Source organism: Dendrobates tinctorius, unplaced genomic scaffold, assembly GCF_039654945.1.
Source record: "Dendrobates tinctorius isolate UK_male_01 unplaced genomic scaffold, ASM3965494v1 ptg000046l, whole genome shotgun sequence".
Classification (NCBI taxonomy): domain Eukaryota; kingdom Metazoa; phylum Chordata; class Amphibia; order Anura; family Dendrobatidae; genus Dendrobates; species Dendrobates tinctorius.
The window spans coordinates 8057396-8077979 of record NW_027361714.1 but is presented as its reverse complement, the minus strand read 5'-3'; the positions used below and the strand labels follow the sequence as shown (position 1 = coordinate 8077979).

At 40.2% G+C, this 20584-nt stretch overlaps 1 protein-coding gene and 1 long non-coding RNA gene across 2 annotated transcripts in view; one reads left to right on the top strand and one right to left on the bottom strand.

Annotated features, from left to right (window-relative positions):
- LOC141089355 (uncharacterized) overlaps positions 1-4167 on the bottom strand; it is a 28166-nt gene extending 23999 nt beyond the window's left edge. Inside the window, exon 1 of the long non-coding RNA XR_012232257.1 lies at positions 4016-4167. This is a non-coding gene — a long non-coding RNA (uncharacterized lncRNA). The remainder of the gene's footprint in view (positions 1-4015) is intronic.
- SYTL3 (synaptotagmin like 3) overlaps positions 1-20584 on the top strand; it is a 185505-nt gene that overhangs the window by 158087 nt on the left and 6834 nt on the right. Inside the window, exons 12-14 of the mRNA XM_073575690.1 lie at positions 11471-11582; positions 12303-12408; positions 12501-12697. Of these exons, the coding sequence (XP_073431791.1) occupies positions 11471-11582; positions 12303-12408; positions 12501-12697 (415 nt within the window). The remainder of the gene's footprint in view (positions 1-11470; positions 11583-12302; positions 12409-12500; positions 12698-20584) is intronic.

The window sequence follows — 20584 nt, the reverse complement described above, 5'->3', positions numbered from 1 at the left end:
CAAAATGGTGTCATTTGTGGGGGGTTTCCACTGTTTAGGCACATCAGGGACTTTCCAAATGCGGCATGGCGTCCAATCCCAATTCCAACCAAAAAAGTCAAATGGCGCTCTTCCCTTCCATGCTCTGCCATGCGCCCAAATAATGGTTTACCCCCACATATGGGGTATCAGCGTACTCAGGACAAATTGCACAATATCTTTTGGGGACCTGTTACCCTTGGGAAAATAAAAATTGGGGGTGAAAAGATAATTTTCTGGAAAAAATATGATTTTTTAATTGTACGGCTGTATGTTATAAACTTCTGTGAAGCCCTTGTGGGTTCAAAGTTCTCACCACATATCTAGATAAGTTCCTTTGGGGGTCTAGTTTCCAAAATGGGGTTACTTGTGGGGGGTTTCCACTGTTTACGCACATCAGCGGCTCTCCAAACGTGACATGGCGTCCGATCTGAATTCCAGCCAATTTTGCATTGAAAAAGTCAAACAGCGCTCCTTCCCTTCTGAGCTCTGCCATGTGTCGAAACAGTGGTTCCCCCCCACATATCAGGCATCAGCGTACTTAGGACAAATTGCACAATATCTTTTGATGTCCATGTTCTCCTGTTACCCTTGGTTAAAAAAAAAATTGGACCTGAAGTAATGTTTTTGTGAAAAAAAGATAAATGTTCATTTTTGTAAACATTCAAAAAATTCCTGTGAAGCAAATGAAGGGTTAATAAACTTCTTGAATATGGTTTTGAGCACCTTGAGGGCTGCAGTTTTTAGAATGGTATCACTTTTGGGTATTTTCTATCATATAGACTCCTCAAAGTGACTTCAAATGTGATGTGATCCGTAAAAATAAAATGGTGTTGCAAAAATGAGAAATCGCTGGTCAACTTTTAAGCCTTATAACTTCCTAACGAAAAAAAATTTTGGTTCCAAAATTGTGCCATATCTCTGTGATTTAAGGGCATGAAAATTCAAAGTTGGAAAATTGCGAAATTTTCAAAATTTTTACCAAATTTCCATTTTTTTCACAAAAAATGCAAGTTATTTGAATGAAATTTTACCACTAACATGAAGTACAATATGTCACGAGAAAACAATGTCAGAATCACCAGGATCCATGGAAGCGTTTCAGAGTTATTACCTCATAAAGGGACAGTGGTCAGAATTGTAAAAATTGGCCCGGTCTTTAATATTACCATGAAATTAACTCTCTAGTGACCAACGATACGCCTTTAAAGGCGCTTTTTAACAGCGCTGAGGAATAAGAGTATAGCTAGTATATGACAGCTGACACCCTGCAATATCGAACCCGGACAGTTTTGCGATTAATAAACCCCTTAAATACTGCTGTCAATTGCAACAGTTATATTTAAGTTGTTGCAAGGGGGTCACAAGACCCCCTTAGTAACCATCGGACACCCGCACTGAGAATCGCGGGTCCTGATAGTTACCATGGTACCCTGAGGTAATGTGATGACCCCAGGGTAAGGTGGCCTGTGAGATTCAGCTCTAAGCTGGATCTCACAAGCTGTGTCAGTGAGACACTGACAGTGTCATGTACTGCAATACACAAGTACTGCAGCGTATTAGACCAGCAATCAAAAGAAAAATTCCCACTGTGGGACTAAGTGAAAAAGTACAAAAAAGTTAAATGAAACATGTAATAAAGTAAAAAAAAACCACACAAACATGTTCATACAAATCACGAAAAGCCGTTTTGCCACTCAAAACGCAGCGTTTGTGATAAAATAAAAATAAACAAAAAAAAAATACTCATCATTGGTATTGCCGAATCTGGAACCACCCACTATATAAAACTGGCATGTTATTTATTCAGTATGGCGAATGTCGTATAAATTAAAAACACACCAAAAATGTCACTTTTTCATCATAGTGGCTCACAAAAAAGTTAATTAAAAGTGATCAAAAAGTCTAAATGGTCTAAATGAAAATGCCAAATCATCTTGCAAAAAAACAAGCCCTAATACAGCCCATTTGGCAAACAAATAAAAAAAGTTACAGCTGTGAGAATATGACTATGCAAAAACAAATTCATTTTTGTAAAATATTGTTTTTAGTCTGTAAAAATAGCAAAGCATTAAACAATATATAAATCTGATATCTCTTTAATTGTACCGACCCGTGATAATGCTCCTTATCACTTTTACCACACGTTGAACGGGGCAAAAAGTAAAAATTAAAAACAATAACTGAATTGCTGGTTTTTGTTCATTTTGTGTTTGAAAAATCTGAATAAAAAGCGATCAAACATATTATTGCTTGGAGCTGGTCACTTACTAAATAATATTGGACAAATGGACATAGAGCAGAATCCACGGCTCTAAGGGATGCAGACTTTTTCCAGCATGGATCAACAGTTGCATTAATATTATTGATGTGTTTTATTAGAAATTTGCTTGCTGTGTTTTATTAGAGATTTGCTTGCTCGTCAGTTCAGCCTCAGGAATCAATCTTTCCATTCAAAGACAGTAAAGGGCATGTCACACTAAGAGATATCGCTAGCAATTTCGCTATAACTAGTGACGTTATAGCGATATTGCTAGCGATATCTCTGTGTCTGATACTTACCAGCGACCGGCTCCCCCGCTGGTTATCGCTGATCGCGCGAGAACGTTCAGGACTGTTTCTCGTCGTCAGCTTCCTGCGGCGCTTCCTGCTGTGAGGACGAGCGACGCGTGGAGCCGGGCGGGAGGACGCAGGATCGCCTGGTGTGACAGGTAAGTAGCGACCCCCGTCCCCAGCGATGTCGCTAGTGAGATCTGCCTATGTGGCAGCTCACTAGCGACCACTTAGCGATGTACCAGCGATCCTGACCGCGTCATATCGCTGGTCGGGATCGCTGGTACATCGCTAAGTGTGACAGTACCTTTAGCAGAGGTAGATGTGCAGGCTAGATTTTATGCATACATAAGGCCAGACCCAAGATTAGTAATCAAAGAACTCAATCATTCCATTGTTCTTCCAGCCACTAGTGCCCTTGTGTGGATGGAGATTATAGGACCAGCAGAGCTGTCAATACAGGGTGTCTCACATGCAGTCCCAGTTGATGAGCTTCTGGAATATTCTTCATTCTTTGAGCTAAAGGCAAATGTTTAAGAGGGAGGGTGTGAGCGCTTTTGCCCTTTCAGGGGGCTGATCCCAGGGAGGGAGGAAAAAAAGCCACATGTTTAGTCATGGAGTTGGGAGAGTGAAGTAAAAGGGAGAGGATCTAGGCTGAGGTCCTAGAGCCATGGATGGATGGCCTATGGAGTTTTGGAGATCAGTTGCCAGCTGGGCTGGATCCCGCTTCTACAGTTGAGGGATCTGTTGTCTGGATTTCAGGAACTTTTTTAAGGACTGTTGCTGCTGGATACATTGGGTTCAGTTGTGTTACCTGTCGTCTGGAGGAGCATGGACTGTGACTATAGACTATACTGGTGAGAGATACGAAATCTGTGGGCCAACCAAAAGTTGGGAGACAGTGAGTATTGCCTGGTACGGGGGCAGTGAGACTACTGGCCCCGAGAAGGGGATCTTGTGGACTGGGAGCAATGTATTTTGGCCATCTACCCGGAGTTGTTATAAAACCATGGATGCAAGGAATAAAAAAATAGTTGCTTCGTTAAGCTGCCTAGGTGATTATTACAACCCACAACCTCAGATATTCACAATTATGTACCCCAAAATGGTACCAAAAATAATATGCAACTTGTCCTGCATAAAATACAGCTCTGTTCACCAAAAAAAGTTAAAGCTCTCAGAATGTGGTGATGAAAAAAACTACTTTTTCTAAAAAAAAGTTTTTTTACTGTGCGATAGCACGAAAACCTAAAAAAAAATAGTTATAAATCTGGTATCACTATAATCGCACTGACTCAAAGAATAAATCCGCCTTACCTTCAAAAATCAGAAGAAGGCTTGGCTCACATTTATCTTGTGCTCTCCGCTGAGCGCGTATATCTGCGTTTCCGTGTACATCCCCCAAAACTGTGATTCAGGCAAAACCCCAGACGGAACCACTCACTTATGAGGCAGATGGAGTCACTTTGGACTGGTTTCTGTTCCGGTGGTGTGCCATCATTTCCGGCATCTTTTTAGCGCATTCCCCAGGTGACGTTATTCGCAGTACCATGCGCTGAAGCATAGTGGCTCTTTCCAGCATCCAGGTTCCACTGAGATTCACCCTGAAATACAGTAGAATTGACCTATCAGGATATAATATCCCTGTGGCTTACCTACAGAACCAGTTACCAACTATAAGTTCTGATGAAGATCCTGAAGTGGACCAAAAACGTTTAACTGAGCAACATAATCACTGGATGTGAAATAAAAGGAACCTTTCTTTTTATTAACTTTGAGTGCCAAGTTTATTTTTCCACCATTTTAAGCACACAAGTGTGGACGACTACCGATCTGTGAATGCTTAAAAAGATAGACATCACGGGAGCGGAAACCAGAGTACAAAGTGTTTCCATCTGCCTCATTATGGTAGGTCGTTCTGTTGGTGGTTTCGTCTAAATTGCATTTTTGTGGAATTTACACGGAAACCTCGAAGTGCTCAGTGTAAAATAAAAGAATGTCATCCCAGCCTTATACTAGAAGCGATCGAAAAATATTATGTACCCCAAAATATTGTCACTAAAACCCCTAATTTATCCCACACAAAACTGCCCCACTCAGTGCCATCATCTGTCACTTAAACTATAGGGGTTCCCATGTTACTGATAGAACAAAGACTCTGGAAAAGCGACATGGCTCCCACTCCCTCAAACAAATCTAGTGAATTCTGTGCTCTCAAATTCAAATGCCCCCCTCCTTCTGAGCCCCACTGTTCCAAAACCACAGTAAGTGTCCACCTGTTTGGCATTATTGTAATGGAGAGAAGGCACTTAACAATTTGTGGGTGCATATCACCAGAAGCACATGCTGGGCACAATGTTTAAGGGTGCTACAATATATGGGGACTCTACATTTTATGGGGACACAATGTATCGGCAAATTTGCAATTCTCCAGAAAAAATCATGACGTGGGTGAAACAAAATAGACACTGCAGCCGTAGATGAATTCATTGAGAGGTGCAATTTCTACAATGGTGTCACTTTTGGGGTTTTTCTGCTGTTCTGGCACCTCTGGTGCTCCGCAAATATCGCCTGCAAATCATTCTAAAAAAAATCTGTGCTACATAAGTCAAATAGCTCTCCTTCCTTCTCAACCCTGACATGTTGCCTAAAAGTAATTTCTGACAACATATGGGGCAGCACTGCGTTCGGGAGAAATTGTGCAATAGTTTCACCTATTAACCCATTTGTACCTGACACATTTGCAGCAAATACAAAAATTTAATTTTTACCATTAAAATGTCATATTTCCACATCTCAATGTTATAAAATTCTGTGAGTCTTGTGTGTTCAAAATACCCACATCACCCCTAGATGAATTCCTTGAGAAGTCTAGTTTCCAAAATTGGGTCATTTGTGGTGGGCTTCTGCTGTTTTCAAATGCGATATAGCATTTAGAATCTATCCTAGGAAAATAGCGCTCTTTCCTTTTCTAGCCATGCCATGTGCCCAAACAGAAGTTTTTGACCACATATGGGGTATCGTCACGTTTGGGATAAAATGCACAACAAATTATGGGGTTCATTTTCTCCTTTTATCCATTGTGAAAATTACAAATTTGAAGCTAAAACAACATTTTTGTGAAAAAAATAAAAATGTTTAATATGACCTAATATCAAATTCTATGTAGTACCTGTGGGTTCAAAATGCTTACTATACCCCTGGATAAAATTCTTGAGGAATGTAGTTTACAAAATTGTCAAACTTGTGCTTTTTTTTTTTTTTTAACTATTTAGGCACATCGGGGGCTCTCCAAACGCAATATAACACCCGCAGACCATTGCATTAAAGTCTGCATTCCAGAATGTCACTCCTTCCTTTCTAAGCCCAAACAGTAGTTTTCCTCCACATATGGGGTCACTTGTGGGGAGATTCCCCTGTTTAGGCTTTCCAAACGCTCTCGTGTCCACTCTCGATTCCAGCCATTTTTCCGTTCAAAAAGTCAAACGGTGCTCCTTCCCTTCCAAGCCCTGCCGTGCACTTAAACAGTAATTGCACAATACATTTTTAGATCCATTTTGTCCTTTTACACTTGTGAAAATAAAAAATGTGGATCTAAAGTAAAATATTTGTGAAAAAAAGTTAAAGGTTCATTTTTACCATCCACATTTCTTTAGTTCCTGTGAAGCACCTTAAGGGTTAATAAACTTCTTGAATGTGGTTTTGAGTACTTTGAGGGGTGCAGGTTTTAGAATGGTGTCACTTTTGGGTATTTTCTGTCATATAGGCCCCCCAAAGTCCCTTCAAATGTGATGTGGTCCCTACAAAAATGGTTTTGCAAATTTTGTTGGAAAAATGAGAAATTGCTGACTCACTTTTATCCCTTCTAACTTCTTAACAAAAAAAAGTTTCAAATTGATGGAGATGTAAAGTAAACATGCGGGAAATGTTATTTATTAACTATTTTGTGTAACACAATTTTCTAATTTAAGTCCATAAGAATTAAAAGTTTGAAAATTGCAACATTTTTTACATTTTTGCCAAATTTCTGATTTAAGTCCATAAGAATTAAAAGTTTGAAAACTGCAAAAATTTTTACATTTTTGACAAATTTCTGATATTTTCACAAATAAAGGCAAGTCATATTGAACAAATGTTACCACTATTATGAACAGTACAGTATGTCACAAAAAAAGTTCTCAGACTCAGTGGGATATATTGAAGCATTCCAGAGTTATTACCTCATAAATTGACACTGATCAGATTTCTAAAATTTGGTCTGGTCATTAAGGTCAAAGTTGGCTTGGTTACTAAGGGGTTAAACAGTTTAAAAAAAAAAACAATAAGGTCAGCCTATTATGATACAAGCGGGCAGCAAAACAGAAATGTAAAACAGTCCACTTGTAAAAATGAATGACAAACAAGATAATAGACCTTCAAAGTTCTATATGGATGGCAGGCAACAATAACAGTGGTCAGTTATAGCCAGGTGGCAATGATAATATTTTTAAAACCCACCAGAATATAATGAAAAACGAATAACACCCATTGCTCAAATTGCTCCAGTGCCTGCTGTGTGATATATATACCCTACCATGTACCTATGTACCCTATGTTATTTATATATTTGTTACTTACTTGTAGCAGGATGTATGTTCATTTTGTTTCTATATTAGGATTTGTCTATTTATTATATGTAGTAAAGCCTCATTCACACGTCAGTATGTTTGTATCAGTGTTTGTATGCAAAAGCCAGAAGTGGAATTTACGGAGAAAAGCTATAATTAAAAGATTGATACCTGTTCAGTGTTTTGTAGACACTCCTGGTTTTGGCATAGAAACATTGATGAAATACTGATCAAAAATATTGATGTGTGAATGAGGCCTAATACATACAGTGCTCCAGGTTTGTCTTTTTTACTGAAGATTATTCACTCCTCTTGTAATCATTATTACTAGGGGAAAGAGAATATTTCACAAAAAAACCCTTTATATTAGTTTCCATATTGATTTTTTTCTCTGTCCCCTGATACCACCTCTAATAATATGATTTTTTATTCAGTGAGCAAATTTCACATGACCACATCATCCACTCTGTCCCATGGGCATATTCATACTTTACCGTGTTAGCCAGTAGATAGAAAAATATTAGAACTTTAGAGTTCTCAGTGATTGATACCTTTTCAGGGCCAACAGAAAAGATGATAATAAATAGCAAGCTTTCGAGACTATTCAGGTCTCTTCATGTGATCGCCGAGATCTTCTGGCTGGTACCAGGCAACAATAGATTTTTCCTATTGGCTCATTTTGATCACTGTGATAGGGTCTATCACAGTGATCAAAATAAGAAAAAAGGAAATCAAACTCCCCTTTGTCACCCCCTTAGTTAGGTGAAAATAATAAAATAAAAAAATTGTATTTTTTCCATTCTTTTCAGTAAGGATTGGGGTTAGGGTTGGGGCGAGGGTTAGAGTTGGGGTTATAGCTAGGGTTATGGTTGGGGTTAGAGCTAGGGTTAGGGTTGGGACTAGGGTTGTGTTAGGCTTAGGGTTGTGTTGGGGTTGCGGTTGCGTTGGGTTTATGGTGGTGTTGGGGTTATTGTTAGAGTTGGGATAAGGTTAGGGTTGTGTTGGGGTTAGAGTTAGAATTGGAAGGTTTCCACTGTTTAGGCACATCCAAACACGACACGGTGCCCGCCATTGATTCCATCTAATTTTGCGTTAAACAAATCAAACGGTGCTCCCTCCCTTCTGAGTCTTGCCATGCGTCCAAACAGTGGCTCTCCCCCACGTATGAGCTATCGGCATACTCAGGAGAAATTGCATAACAAATTTTGTGGTCCATTTTCTCATGTTACACTTATGAAAATAAAAAAGTTTCGGTCTAAAGTAAACTTTTTGTGAAAAAAGTTAAATGTTAATTTTTTCCTTCCACATTACTTTAGTTTTTGTGAAGCACCTAAAGGGTTAATAAATTTCTTGAATGTGGTTTTGCGTACCTTGAGGGGTGCAGTTTTTAGAATGGTGTCACTTTTGGGCATTTTCTGTCATATTGAGCCCCCCAAAGTCACTTCAAATGTGATGTGGTCTCAAAAAATAATGGCTTTGTAAATTTTGTTGCAAAAATGAGAATTCTTTGGTCAGCTTTTAACCCTTATGACTTCCTAACAAAAAAATTGTTTCCAAAATTGTGCTGATATAAAGTTGACATGTTATTTATTACTGTATATTTTCGCGTATAAGCTGACCCGAGTATAAGCTAAGGCCCCTAATTTTGCCACAAAAAACTGTGAAAACTTATTGACTTGAGTATAAGCCTAGGGTGGGAAATGCAGCAGCCATTGGTAAATTTCAAAAATAAAAATAGATACCAATAACAGTTAAATTGATTGAGATATCAATAGGTTAAATGTTTTTGAATATCCATATTGAATTAGGAGCCCCATATAATGAACTTTACAGTTCATGATGGGCCCCATAAGATGCTCCATACAAAATACGCCCCATATAATGCTCTATAAAGTTCATGATGGGACCCATAAGATGCTCCATACAAAAAATATGCCCCATATAATGCTGCATAAAAGGTTAATGATGGCCCCATAAGATGCTCCATAGAATAATATGCCCCATATAATGCTCCATAAAAGTTGATGGCTCCATAAGATGCTCCATAGAATATGCCCTGTATGCTACTCAATAAAGGTTGATGGCCCCATACAGTCATATGTAAAAGTTTGGGCACCCCTATTAATGTTAACCTTTTTTCTTTATAACAATTTTGGTTTTTGCAACAGTGACACCATCTGCAGCAAGATGATGCTGCAGGTCTTTGGAGGTGGTCTGTGGATTGTCCTTGACTGTTCTCACCATTCTTCTTCTCTGCCTTTCTGATATTTTTCTTGGCCTGCCACTTCTGGGCTTAACAAGAACTGCACCTGTGTTCTTCCATTTCCTTATTATGTTCCTCACAGTGGAAACTGACAGGTTAAATCTCTGAGACAACTTTTTGTATCCTTCCCCTGAAAAGCTATGTTGAATAATCTTTGTTTTCAGATCATTTGAGAGTTATTTTGAGGAGCCCATGATGCCACTCTTCATAGGAGAATCTAATAGGAGAACTACTTGCAAGTGGCCACTTTAAATACCTTTTCTCATGATTTGATACACCTGGCTATGAAGTTCAAAGCTTAATGAGGATACAAAACCAATTTAGTGCTTCAGGAAGTCAGTAAAAAGTAGTTAGGAGTGTTCAAATCAAGAAAATGATAAGGGTGCCCATACTTTTGCACCGGTCAAATTTTGTTTAAATGCAGATTGCACAATTTCTGTTAGTACAATAAACCTCATTTGAATCCAGAAATATAACTGAGTCCATCAGTTATTAGATATATGAAACTGAAATAGCTGTTGCAAAAACCAAAATTGTTATAAAGAAAAAAGGTTAACATTAATAGGGGTGCCCAAACTTTTACATATGACTGTAAGATGATCCATAGAATTATATGCCCCATATGCTGATCCATAAAAGGTTAATGGCCCCATAAGATGCTGCATAGAATATGCCCCATATGCTGCTCCATAAAGGATGATGGCCACATAAGATGCTCCATAGAATAATATGCTCCATATGATGCTCCATAAAGGTTGATGGCCCCATAAGATGTTCCATAGAATATGCCCCATATGCTGCTGCTGCGATTTGAAAAAAATGACATACTCACCTCACGTCGCTGGGGGACAGGTGCCGGTGTCCTGAGCAGGCGGGGACACCAGCACGGTATGTGGGCCAGGTGCCGGTGTTGCCACTGGCTCAGGCCCCCGGCACTTGCGATATTCACCTGTCCCTATTCCAACTCCACACGCCGCTCTGTCTTTCGGCTCTCTGCAGTGACCTTTCAGGCAGAGGACACGCACTAAACATGTCATTGCGCCCTCTGACTTGAACGTCACAGCCAGAGGACACGGAAGACAGAGCCTGGCGGTGGAAAGGGAACAGGTGAATATCGCAAGGGTTCCCCTTGTCCTACTCACCACCTCCTGGCGCGGTCTCTGCACTTCTCTGCTTCTCTGATGGTCTCCCGTGCCTGCAGCTTCTTCCTGTGTTCAGCAGTCATGTGGTACCACTCATCAAAGTAGTGAATATTTGCTCCATGCCTATGGGAGTGGAGTCGCTTGCATATTCATTACTTTAAGGAGCGGTACCATGTGACCGCTGAACATAGGAAGAGCTGCCAGCGCCGGAGACCATCTGAGAAGCAGGGAAGTGCAGAGACTGTGCCAGGAGAGGGTGAGTATGATGTGGCAGCCACCGGCTGAGTATAAGCCGAGAGGGGCACTTTCAGCCTAAAAAAATGGGCTGAAAATTTCGACTTATACTCGAGTATATACGGTAACTATTTTGTGTGACACGACTCTGATTCAAGGGCACAAAACTTAAAAATTTGAAAATTGCCAAGTTTTCAAAGCTTTTGATAAATATCCATTTTTTTCATATACACAAATCATATTGAAGAAATGTTACCACTATCTTGAAGTACAATATGTCACAAAAAACAATCTCAGAATCAGTGGGATCCATTGAAGCATTCCAGAGCTGTAACCTCATAAACTTACAGTGGTCAGAATTGTAAAAATTGGCTTGGTCATTAAGGTCGAAATTGGCTCTGTCACTAAGGGATTAATCCACACACACTATCAATATCCTGCCAACAGGGGGAGCCCCAATAACAAGATTGCTAAAGATAAATGTACTATTGCTTTTCAATGCGTACTATACAGTTTACTGCATGTATGTTTAGGGTCAAACTGTACTAATTTGTAATAAAAAAAAATAGAAACAAAAAACAACCCCCAATCACAGGTTCCTTTTGACATTTCCCGTACACCAGTTTTGATGTAGTTCTCAATTGTCTCTATAGCCAAAAAAGACTGAAGAGATGCCATTGCAATATCATGGGGAGTTATGTATGAGAATCAGGCTTGAGATACCTCCAGTTTCCAGAACATTTCTGTATGAGCATATGTCAGATGGTAAGAAGCTTAACTCTTTAATGACCTGGATTTGTTTCATTTTTGCGTTTTCATTTATTTCACCTTCAGCCAAGAGCCATAACGTCTTTTATTTTTCCATCAGCATAGCCATATTATGGCTTGTTTTTGAAGGACAAGTTGTAGTTTTGAATTATACTATTTATTTTACCATATGACTTATCAGAAAAGTGGGAATAAAATTTCAAAAAAATAAAATGGTGAAAAAAAACCTGATTCCGTCATTATTTTTTTGGTTTTCTTTTTATAGTGTTCATTGCTCAGCTAGAATGACCTTGAAACGTGATTCTCCAGATCACTATGATTATGTAGATGCAAAACGTTTCAGAACTTTGTAAAAATAAAAAGGTTTTGGATTTGTGTAGCCAGATTTTGACATCTGTAGCACTTTTATTTTTCTGTTGAAGGAAGTGTTGAGTTACAATTTTTTTTTCCCATAATGAGCCAGTGTTTTTATTGATACCAATTTGGGGTGCATACAACACTTTGATCACTTTTCATTGCATTTTTTAGGGAGGTGAAGTGGCCTAAAAAATTTAATTCTCATGTTTTTCATTTTTCACTCTTTACAGTATTTACGATATGAGTTTATTAACCCCTGTCCGTGAACATTTCGCCACATTCCAGTTTGGGAATGGGTAGAGAATATGATTTACTAGTATAACAGAATATATGATTATTATTACCTTTTCCATGATACAGGCTCAGATGTAAAACAATATGAAGTGGTCCAGCTCCATATTATCATTAAAAGTGCCAGAAATTTGGCATTGAGACCAGATGGGTTTTTGAGTCCTTTTGTTAAGAGGTAAGTAAATCTCCAGATCTTTATGTTCAACTTTTAGATTCCAGATGGGTAGAAAAGATTACATACTTCTGTATGTTTATTGATTTGACTAGTTGTCTGGTCCTGCCAAATAAACAAGACATAAAGCAAAGGACTCCGGTATTGAGAAGACAGCCTTGCCCAGAATGGAATCACACAATCATCTACAACTTCGCAAATCCAAGTGATCTCAGGATGTCTCGACTGGACCTAACTGTATGGGATCAGGGCTTGAATGAGCGATTTCTTGGTGGAACCAGATTGAGCACAGGTGGAGTATTATCATTTCCCATATACCTCGAAATGTAGAGAAAAACAAGGTGTGTACATGGTCTTTGACATTAAACGGGCTGTTTAGGTTTAGCACAAAAAGTCTGTGTTAGGAGTTGGATTTCTGCGTTTACTCCGCAGGGATCCAGACCCTCACATTCTGCAGTCTCCTGCTGTTTATCTACTGCAGAGGATATTGCAGAGGAGATTGCCATGCAGCAAATCTCTCCTGAGGCTAAAGGCCCTTTTACATTTAGCGATGCACCAGCGATCCAACCAGCGATCCGACCCGGTCAGGATCGCTGGTGCATCGCTAAATGATCGCTAGTGAGCTTTCATACAGAAAGATCTCACAGCGATGCAGCAGCGACGCAGCGCACGATACTTACCATTCACACACAGCGATCCTGCGTCCTCCCGCCCGCCTCCACACGTCGCTGGACGTCACAGCAGGAAGCCCAGCAGGAAGTCTCAGCAGGAAGCGCCCGACGAGAAATGGAGCCGGACATTCTCGCGCGATCAGCGATGGACAGCAGGGGAGCCGGTCGCTGGTAAGTATCACACATAGCGATATCACTAGCAATATCGCTATAACGTCACAAAACCGGTGACGTTATAGCGATATTGCTAGCGATATCGCTTAGTGTAAAACCCCCTTAAGTCCTTCTGTCCTCCTACTGAGTATGCTCATGGGACGATCTCCCTTTGGAGATCGGGAGTCATGTGCTCAGGTCCCGCTCCAGATCTCATTGGTCCATCTCAGAGATCTGGAGGCTTGCGGAAGGCCCCGGCTGCTATAAAAGGCGCGCATGGCTGTTCCGCCATGCGCTAGTATAGACTTACTTGCTGCTGTGTGTATGAGGACGGATGTATAATTCTGGTGAATGACTCACTAAAAAACACCTTCCCTCTGATATTACGTATGTGGTTAGGGACTGAGTTAGAATCAGCACCAGTGTTCCTCTGCTGCAACATCCACAGCTGCTAGTGACCGACATTGCGCTTGCGCCTTAGCCTTGTCGTTTAGCGGCAGTGTCCATGCCGCGCTGCAGGAGCAGCCCCTTTGCATCCGCAGTTGTGATGCTCCGCACACGGTAGGTCTAGACGGACGTAGTGCCGTCGTCTTGGGCTACTCCTGTGACCTGATACCGTGTGTGCGTTTTTACTGAGTACTGTGACCTCAACAGGCTCAGTCTTTTGTATTTGTGCTTATTTTGCATCTCTGTGACTTAACAGAGATTGCTCTGCGCACCTGGGTGACGTTTAACCCTGTGTGCATTACCGCCATATTGCTCCTGCCACCACTTAGCAGCGGTTATATCACCTACTGCACGGTGGACCCCGAGCGGCGATCGCACTTTATTATTTTTATTTAGTGCGTTCCAACGTTCCTAACATTCTGCAATCCATCTCTATGACTACAGACTTGTGAATCCTCACATCGAGCACAGCACATCTCCGAGGCCTCACATGTCTAGTCGGAATGTGGTCGGCTGGATCTAATTTTCATCCTTTCTTGGTTCGTGTGTCCATTTTAACCATCATTGTGATTTTCGTTATTCTTGTATGCAAAAAAATTCAAGCTTCTCATTAAACAGAATATAAACAATAGGACAGCACACAGATGGTATCCGTGACTTGTATTGGTGACTTTGATCTTTGACCAAGATCAAAAACAGTCATTGTTATGTGTTCTATCTGTAAAAAAAACACAGATAAAACACATACAAGGAATGTCTGAATAAGACCTGAGCTTTATAGTGATTCATGCAGAAGCGTTATTGGGGTTGTGTAATCTTGTTACAAGGGTAATATTGCAAAAAAAAAAATGGAAGAGCTTTTAATACTATAATCTTCAACTTTTCGCCAAGGTTGCCAGCTACCTTTGCAATCTATCAGAGGTGGCCGGTTTCCTAGGTAAGGAGTGGATGTTTGTTACAATGCTTGCAAGCACTGCTCTATTGCTGGTTCTGGGTAGCATTAATGTCACTACGCTACACTTAGGCTGCAAAGGCAAAGCAGCCTCTGCTAGCAACACAGGAGCACACAGTTTGGTTCATCTACTCAGCCATGCTTCTGGCTTCAATTGTGAAGAGTGCATCCAGGGTAGTGATGAGGGGTAGGCAGGGAAGGCACTAGCCTAGGGCTCTACCTCCTGCCTCTCTGAAGAGGACGCACTTTGGGGGAAAAAAAAGGAAAAAGATACTATAAGATAGTCCGACTGTGACTGTGGGGGAGGGAGCAGCGGTGGCGGAGGAGCAGGTCCAGGAGCCGGAGGCTGCGTCTAACACATGTACCCGCTATTAAAGAGAATGAATATTCGCTGCTCCCCAAGTCCATAATCCTGTCCACTTCTCTGCACTGAACCCGGAGCCAAGAAGTGGGCGGGACTATGGGAGTGAAGAGCAGTAAATATTCATTTTACTTTATAACGGGCACATGTTTTAACCGGTGCCTCCGGCAGCTGCTGAGCGATCACGTGTCCGCTATTAATGAAAATGAATATTCACTGCACCCCACACCCGGGATTATGAGTATTGGGAGCATATTCCGGCAGCTGACTTTAGCGTGTGGGGGCACATGGCAGTGACGTCACGCGCGTCTTATACGCTGAAATCAGATTCAGACATCAGAACAGGATGCCGCGCTGCGAAGGTAACTTTTTTTATGTGCACGTCATGATGGCAATGTATACCAGGGGGACCATATATACCAGCATGGTCCCATATATACCAGAATGGGGGAGCCATGTATATCAGGATTGGGGGCCATTTATGCAAGGATGGAGGGTGACATATACAGTGGCATTTAAAAGTTTGGGCACCCCTGGTCAAAATTACTGTTATTGTGACCAGTTAAGCAAGTTGAAGATGCAATGATCTCTAAAAGGGCTAAAGCTAAAGATGAAACATTTTCTCTGTATTTTAGGCCAAAAAAATTATATATTGTCATTTTTTACATTTTAAAAATTACAATAATAATAATAAAATAGGCCAATGCAAATGTTTGGGCACCCTGCATAGTTAGTACTTAGTAGCACTCCCTTTTAAAATATCACAGCTTGTAAACGCTTTTAGTAGCCAGCCAAGAATCTTTCAATTCTTGTTTGATGGATTTTCATCCATTCTTCCTTGGAAAATTCTTCCATTTCTGTGAGATTCCTGGGTCATCTTGCATGCACTGCTATTTTGAGGACTAGCCACAGATTTTCAATGATGATCGAATCGGGGGACTGTGAGGGCCATTGAGAAACCTCTAGCTATCGCCTTTTGAGGTAGTCTATTGTGGATTTTGATGTGTGTGACCATTATCCATTTGTAGAAGCCATCCGGTTTTCAAATTCAGCTTTTTTACACATGGTGTTATGTTTGCATCAAGAATTTGTTGAAATTTCATTGACTCCATTCTTCCCTCTACCTGTGAAATGTTCCCTGTGCCATTGTCTGCAACACAACTCCGAAGCATGATTGATCAATCCCCATGCTTAATGGTTGGAGAGATGTTCTTTTCCTGAAATTCTATGCAATTTTTTCTCTGCACATACCTTTGATCATTGCGACCAAAGAGTTTTATTTTTACTTCAAAGATTCACAGGACTTGTTTCTAAAATGCATTAGGCTTGTTTAGATGTTCTTTTGCATACCTCTGATGCTAAATTTTATGGTGAGGGTGCAGGAGAGGTTTTCTTCTGATGACTCTTCCATGAAGGCCATATTTGATAAGGTGTCTCTGAACAGTAGAACAATTACCACGACTCCAGAATCTGCTAAATCTTTCTGAAGGTCTTTTGCAGTCAAGTGGGGGTTCTGATATGCCTTTCTAGCAATCCTACAAGCAGCTCTCTCTGAAATTTTGCTTGGCCTTCCAGACCTTATCTTGACCTCCACTGTTCCTGTAAACTGCTATTTCTGAAATACATATTGAACTGAGGAAAGGACAACTTGAAAACGCTTTGCTATCTTCTTATAGCCTTCTCCTGCTTTGTGGGCCTCCACCATTTTCAGAGTGCTAGGCAGCTGCTTAAAAGAACCCATGGTGGCTGTTTTTTCGCACAAGGTTAGAGGAGGCTATGTGTTTCTAAACCTGTGGAATCTGCATCAGCTGGCCGTTCCTAACATTGAGGGTGAACAAGCCATATCCCTTACAGGCTAATTAAGGTCTGAAACCTTGGTCAAAGTTGTCTGAGCACACAAATCTCCAAAGGTGCCCAAACTTTAGCATCGGACCATTTTTCTTTTTGTAATTTTTAAAATGTGAAAAAATGACAATGTGTATTACTTTTTAGCCTAAAATACAAAACAAATGTGTCATCTTTAACTTTAGGCCTTTTAGAGATCATTTTATCTTCAACTTGCTTAATTGTTCACAATAACAGTAATTTTGACCAGGGGTGCCTAAACTTTTTCATGCCACTGTATACCACAATGGGGGGATATACACTTTTGTTGCCTGCAGTTTAGACATTAATGGCTGTGTTGAGTTAGAGGGCACACCAAAATTACTGTTACACAAGCTGTACACTGACTACTTTGCATTATTTCAAAGTGTCATGTCTTCAGTGTTGTCCCATGAAAATATATAATTTTCTTACAAAAATACAAATATTTGGTATTGCTGAAACAACCCGACCTATAAAACTGGCATTCTAGTTAACCCCTTCAGTGAAATATCGTAAAAAAAAAAATGCATGGCAAATTATGGTTTTTTTATCATACTGCTGGAAAAAAGGAATAAAACGCAACCAAAAAGACAAATGTTAATAAATATGGTATCGCTGAAAATATCATCTTGTTCTGCGAAAACAAGCCCCTATACAGCTCCATTAGCGGAAAAATCAAAAAGTTATAGGTCTCAGAGTAAAGCGATGCAAAGATCATTTCTTTATACAAAATCGGGGTTTTTTTCACAAAAGTGCGAAAACATTAACAAATTACAAATGTGCTATCAATGTAATTGTACTGACCCAAAGAATAAAGCTGCTTCATTAATTTTACCACACGTAAAATCGGCATTAAAAAAAAAAAACAATTCCTGAATTGCTGGTTATTGTTTATTTTGCCTCCCAAAAATCAGAAAAGAAAGCAATCAAAAAATGTTAAGTGACCGAAAGTGGTACCAATAAAAAAGTTAACTTGTCCCGCAAAAAACAAGCCCCAACATGACTCTGTTGGCAGAAATATTGAAAAATTAGAGCTCTCAAAATATGACAATGCAAAAAAAAAATCATCTTTTAGTGTGTGATGGCAGCCAAACATAAAAATCCGATTTAAATCTGGAATTACTATAATAGCACTGACCCGAAGTATAAAGTTGCCTAATCACTTATACTGCACAATGAGCAGCGTAAAAAAACAAATGAAACCAATTCTTTACCTGCTGTTGATTTGTTCCTTATGATTCCCAAAGATCACAGTAAGGCTCAGATCACATTTATCTTCACTGAGTTCTTACATCGGCGTTTCTGTGTAAATTTCTAAAATATATGATTCAGACAGAACCCCTGGCAGAAGATTCCCTATAATTAGGCAGATAGAGACACTGTAGATGCTGTCTGGCTTATGATCTGGCAGTGTCTATCTTTTTAGGCGTGCATAAAAGCACAGCACGGTAGGCCACAGTTTTGTGCACCTCTGAAAAGCATAGCGCTGAATACAGTCCAGATGGAGTTTCAGAGCAACTCTGCTGCCTCATTATAGTGAATGGATCCCTTGGGGGTTTCATCAGGATCTCTTAATTCGAAGATTTAGATGGAAACCCTGATGTAAATGCTCAATGTAGGGCGCAGGATAAACTTGATCCAAAATGTTATGTAAAATGTTTCCCCAAAAAATTTCAATTCAAACCACAATAAAATCCGCCACTAATGTCCGTCATCTGTCAATGGTAATATAGTGGGTTTTCACGTTACTTGTAGTACAAAGGCTCTGGAAAAGTGCTATGGCTCCTCAGCTAAAAAATAAAATCCAGCAAATTCTGCACTCCCAAACCAAAATACCCTCCTTTCTTCTAAGCCCCACAGTGTGCCTAAACCACATTAAGTGTCCGCATGCCTCCAGAAGCATGAGCTGGGCATAATGTACTGGGCGATACAACTTAATGGGCACTACAATGTATGGGCACCACAATAGCAGATTTGCAGTTCTCGCTCAGCAACACCCATGGAGTCAAATCATCACTACACCTGTGACGAAATTCCCAAAGGTAATATAGACAAAAAAACTTGGCACTCGAATTGAAGAACAGTGAAATAAAATTCCTTTTATTTTGCAATCAAAGTGTTGAATGTTTTCCGTCTTATATTCAGACCTTCCTCTGCACTGATTGCTGTGGGGAATGTAAAAAAAAAAATTGGTTCTAGACATTACCATAATGAATTTTAAACAAAACAATTCAGATACAGTTGAAGTTCAGACTTTCAGCTTTCATTTGAGGGTATCCACATTAAAATTGGATGAAGGGTTTAGGAGTTTCAGCTCCTTAACATGTGCCACCCTGTTTTTAAAGGGACCAAAAGTAATTGGACAATTGACTCCAAGGCTATTTCATGGACAGGTGTGGGCAATCCCTTCGTAATGTCATTCTCAATTAAGCAGATAAAAGGCCTGGAGTTGATCTGAGGTGTGGTGCTTGCATTTGGAAGATTTTGCTGTGAAGGAAACATGCGAACAAAGGAGCTCTCCATGCAGGTGAAACAAGCCATTCTTAAGCTGCAAAAACAGAAAAAAAAACCATCCGAGAAATTGCTACAACATTAGGAGTGGCAAAATCTACAGTTTGGTACATCCTGAGAAAGAAAGCAAGCACTGGTGAACTCATCAATGCAAAAAGACCTGGGCGCCCACGGAAGACAACAGTGGTGGATGATCGCAGAATAATCTCCATGGTGAAGAGAAACCCCTTCACAACAGCCAACCAAGTGAACAACACTCTCCAGGAGGTAGGCGTATCAATATCCAAATCTACCATAAAGAAAAGACTGCATGAAAGTAAATACAGAGGGTTCACTGCACAGTGCAAGCCACTCATAAGCATCAAGAATCAAAAGGCTAGACTGGACTTTGCTAAAAAAACATCTAAAAAAAGCCAGCACAGTTCTGGAAGGACATTCTTTGGACAGATGAAACCAAGATCAACCTCTACCAGAATGATGGAAAGAGAAAAAGTATGGAGAAGGCGTGGTACAGCTCATGATCCAAAGCATACCACATCATCTGTAAAACACGGCGGAGGCAGTGTGAAGGCTTGGGCATGCATGGCTGCCAGTGGCACTGGGTCACTAGTGTTTACTGATGATGTGACACAGGACAGAAGCAGCCGAATGAATTCTGAGGTATTCAGAGCCATACTGTGTGCTCAGATCCAGCCAAATGCAGCCAAACTGATTGGTCGTCATTTCATACTACACATGGACAATGACCCAAAACATAAAGCCAAAGCAACCCAGGAGTTTATTAAAGCAAAGAAGTGGAATATTCTTGAATGGCCAAGTCAGTCACCTGATCTCAACCCAATTGAGCATGCATTTCACTTGTTAAAGACTAAACTTCAGACAGAAAGGCCCACAAACAAACAGCAACTGAAAACCACCGCAACGAAGGCCTGGCAGAGCATCAAAAAGGAGGAAACACAGCGTCTGATGATGTCCATGAGTTCAAGACTTCAGGCAGTCATGGCCAACAAAGGGTTTTCAACCAGGTACTAGAAATGAACATTTTATTTACAATTATTTAATCTGCCCAATTACTTTTGGTCCCTTTAAAAACAGGGTGGCACATGTTAAGGAGCTGAAACTCTTAAACCCTTCATCCAATTTTAATGTGGATAACCTGAAATGAAACCTACAGAAAAAAAATAATTCTTTAAAAGATACTTTATTGTTAATTCTTTA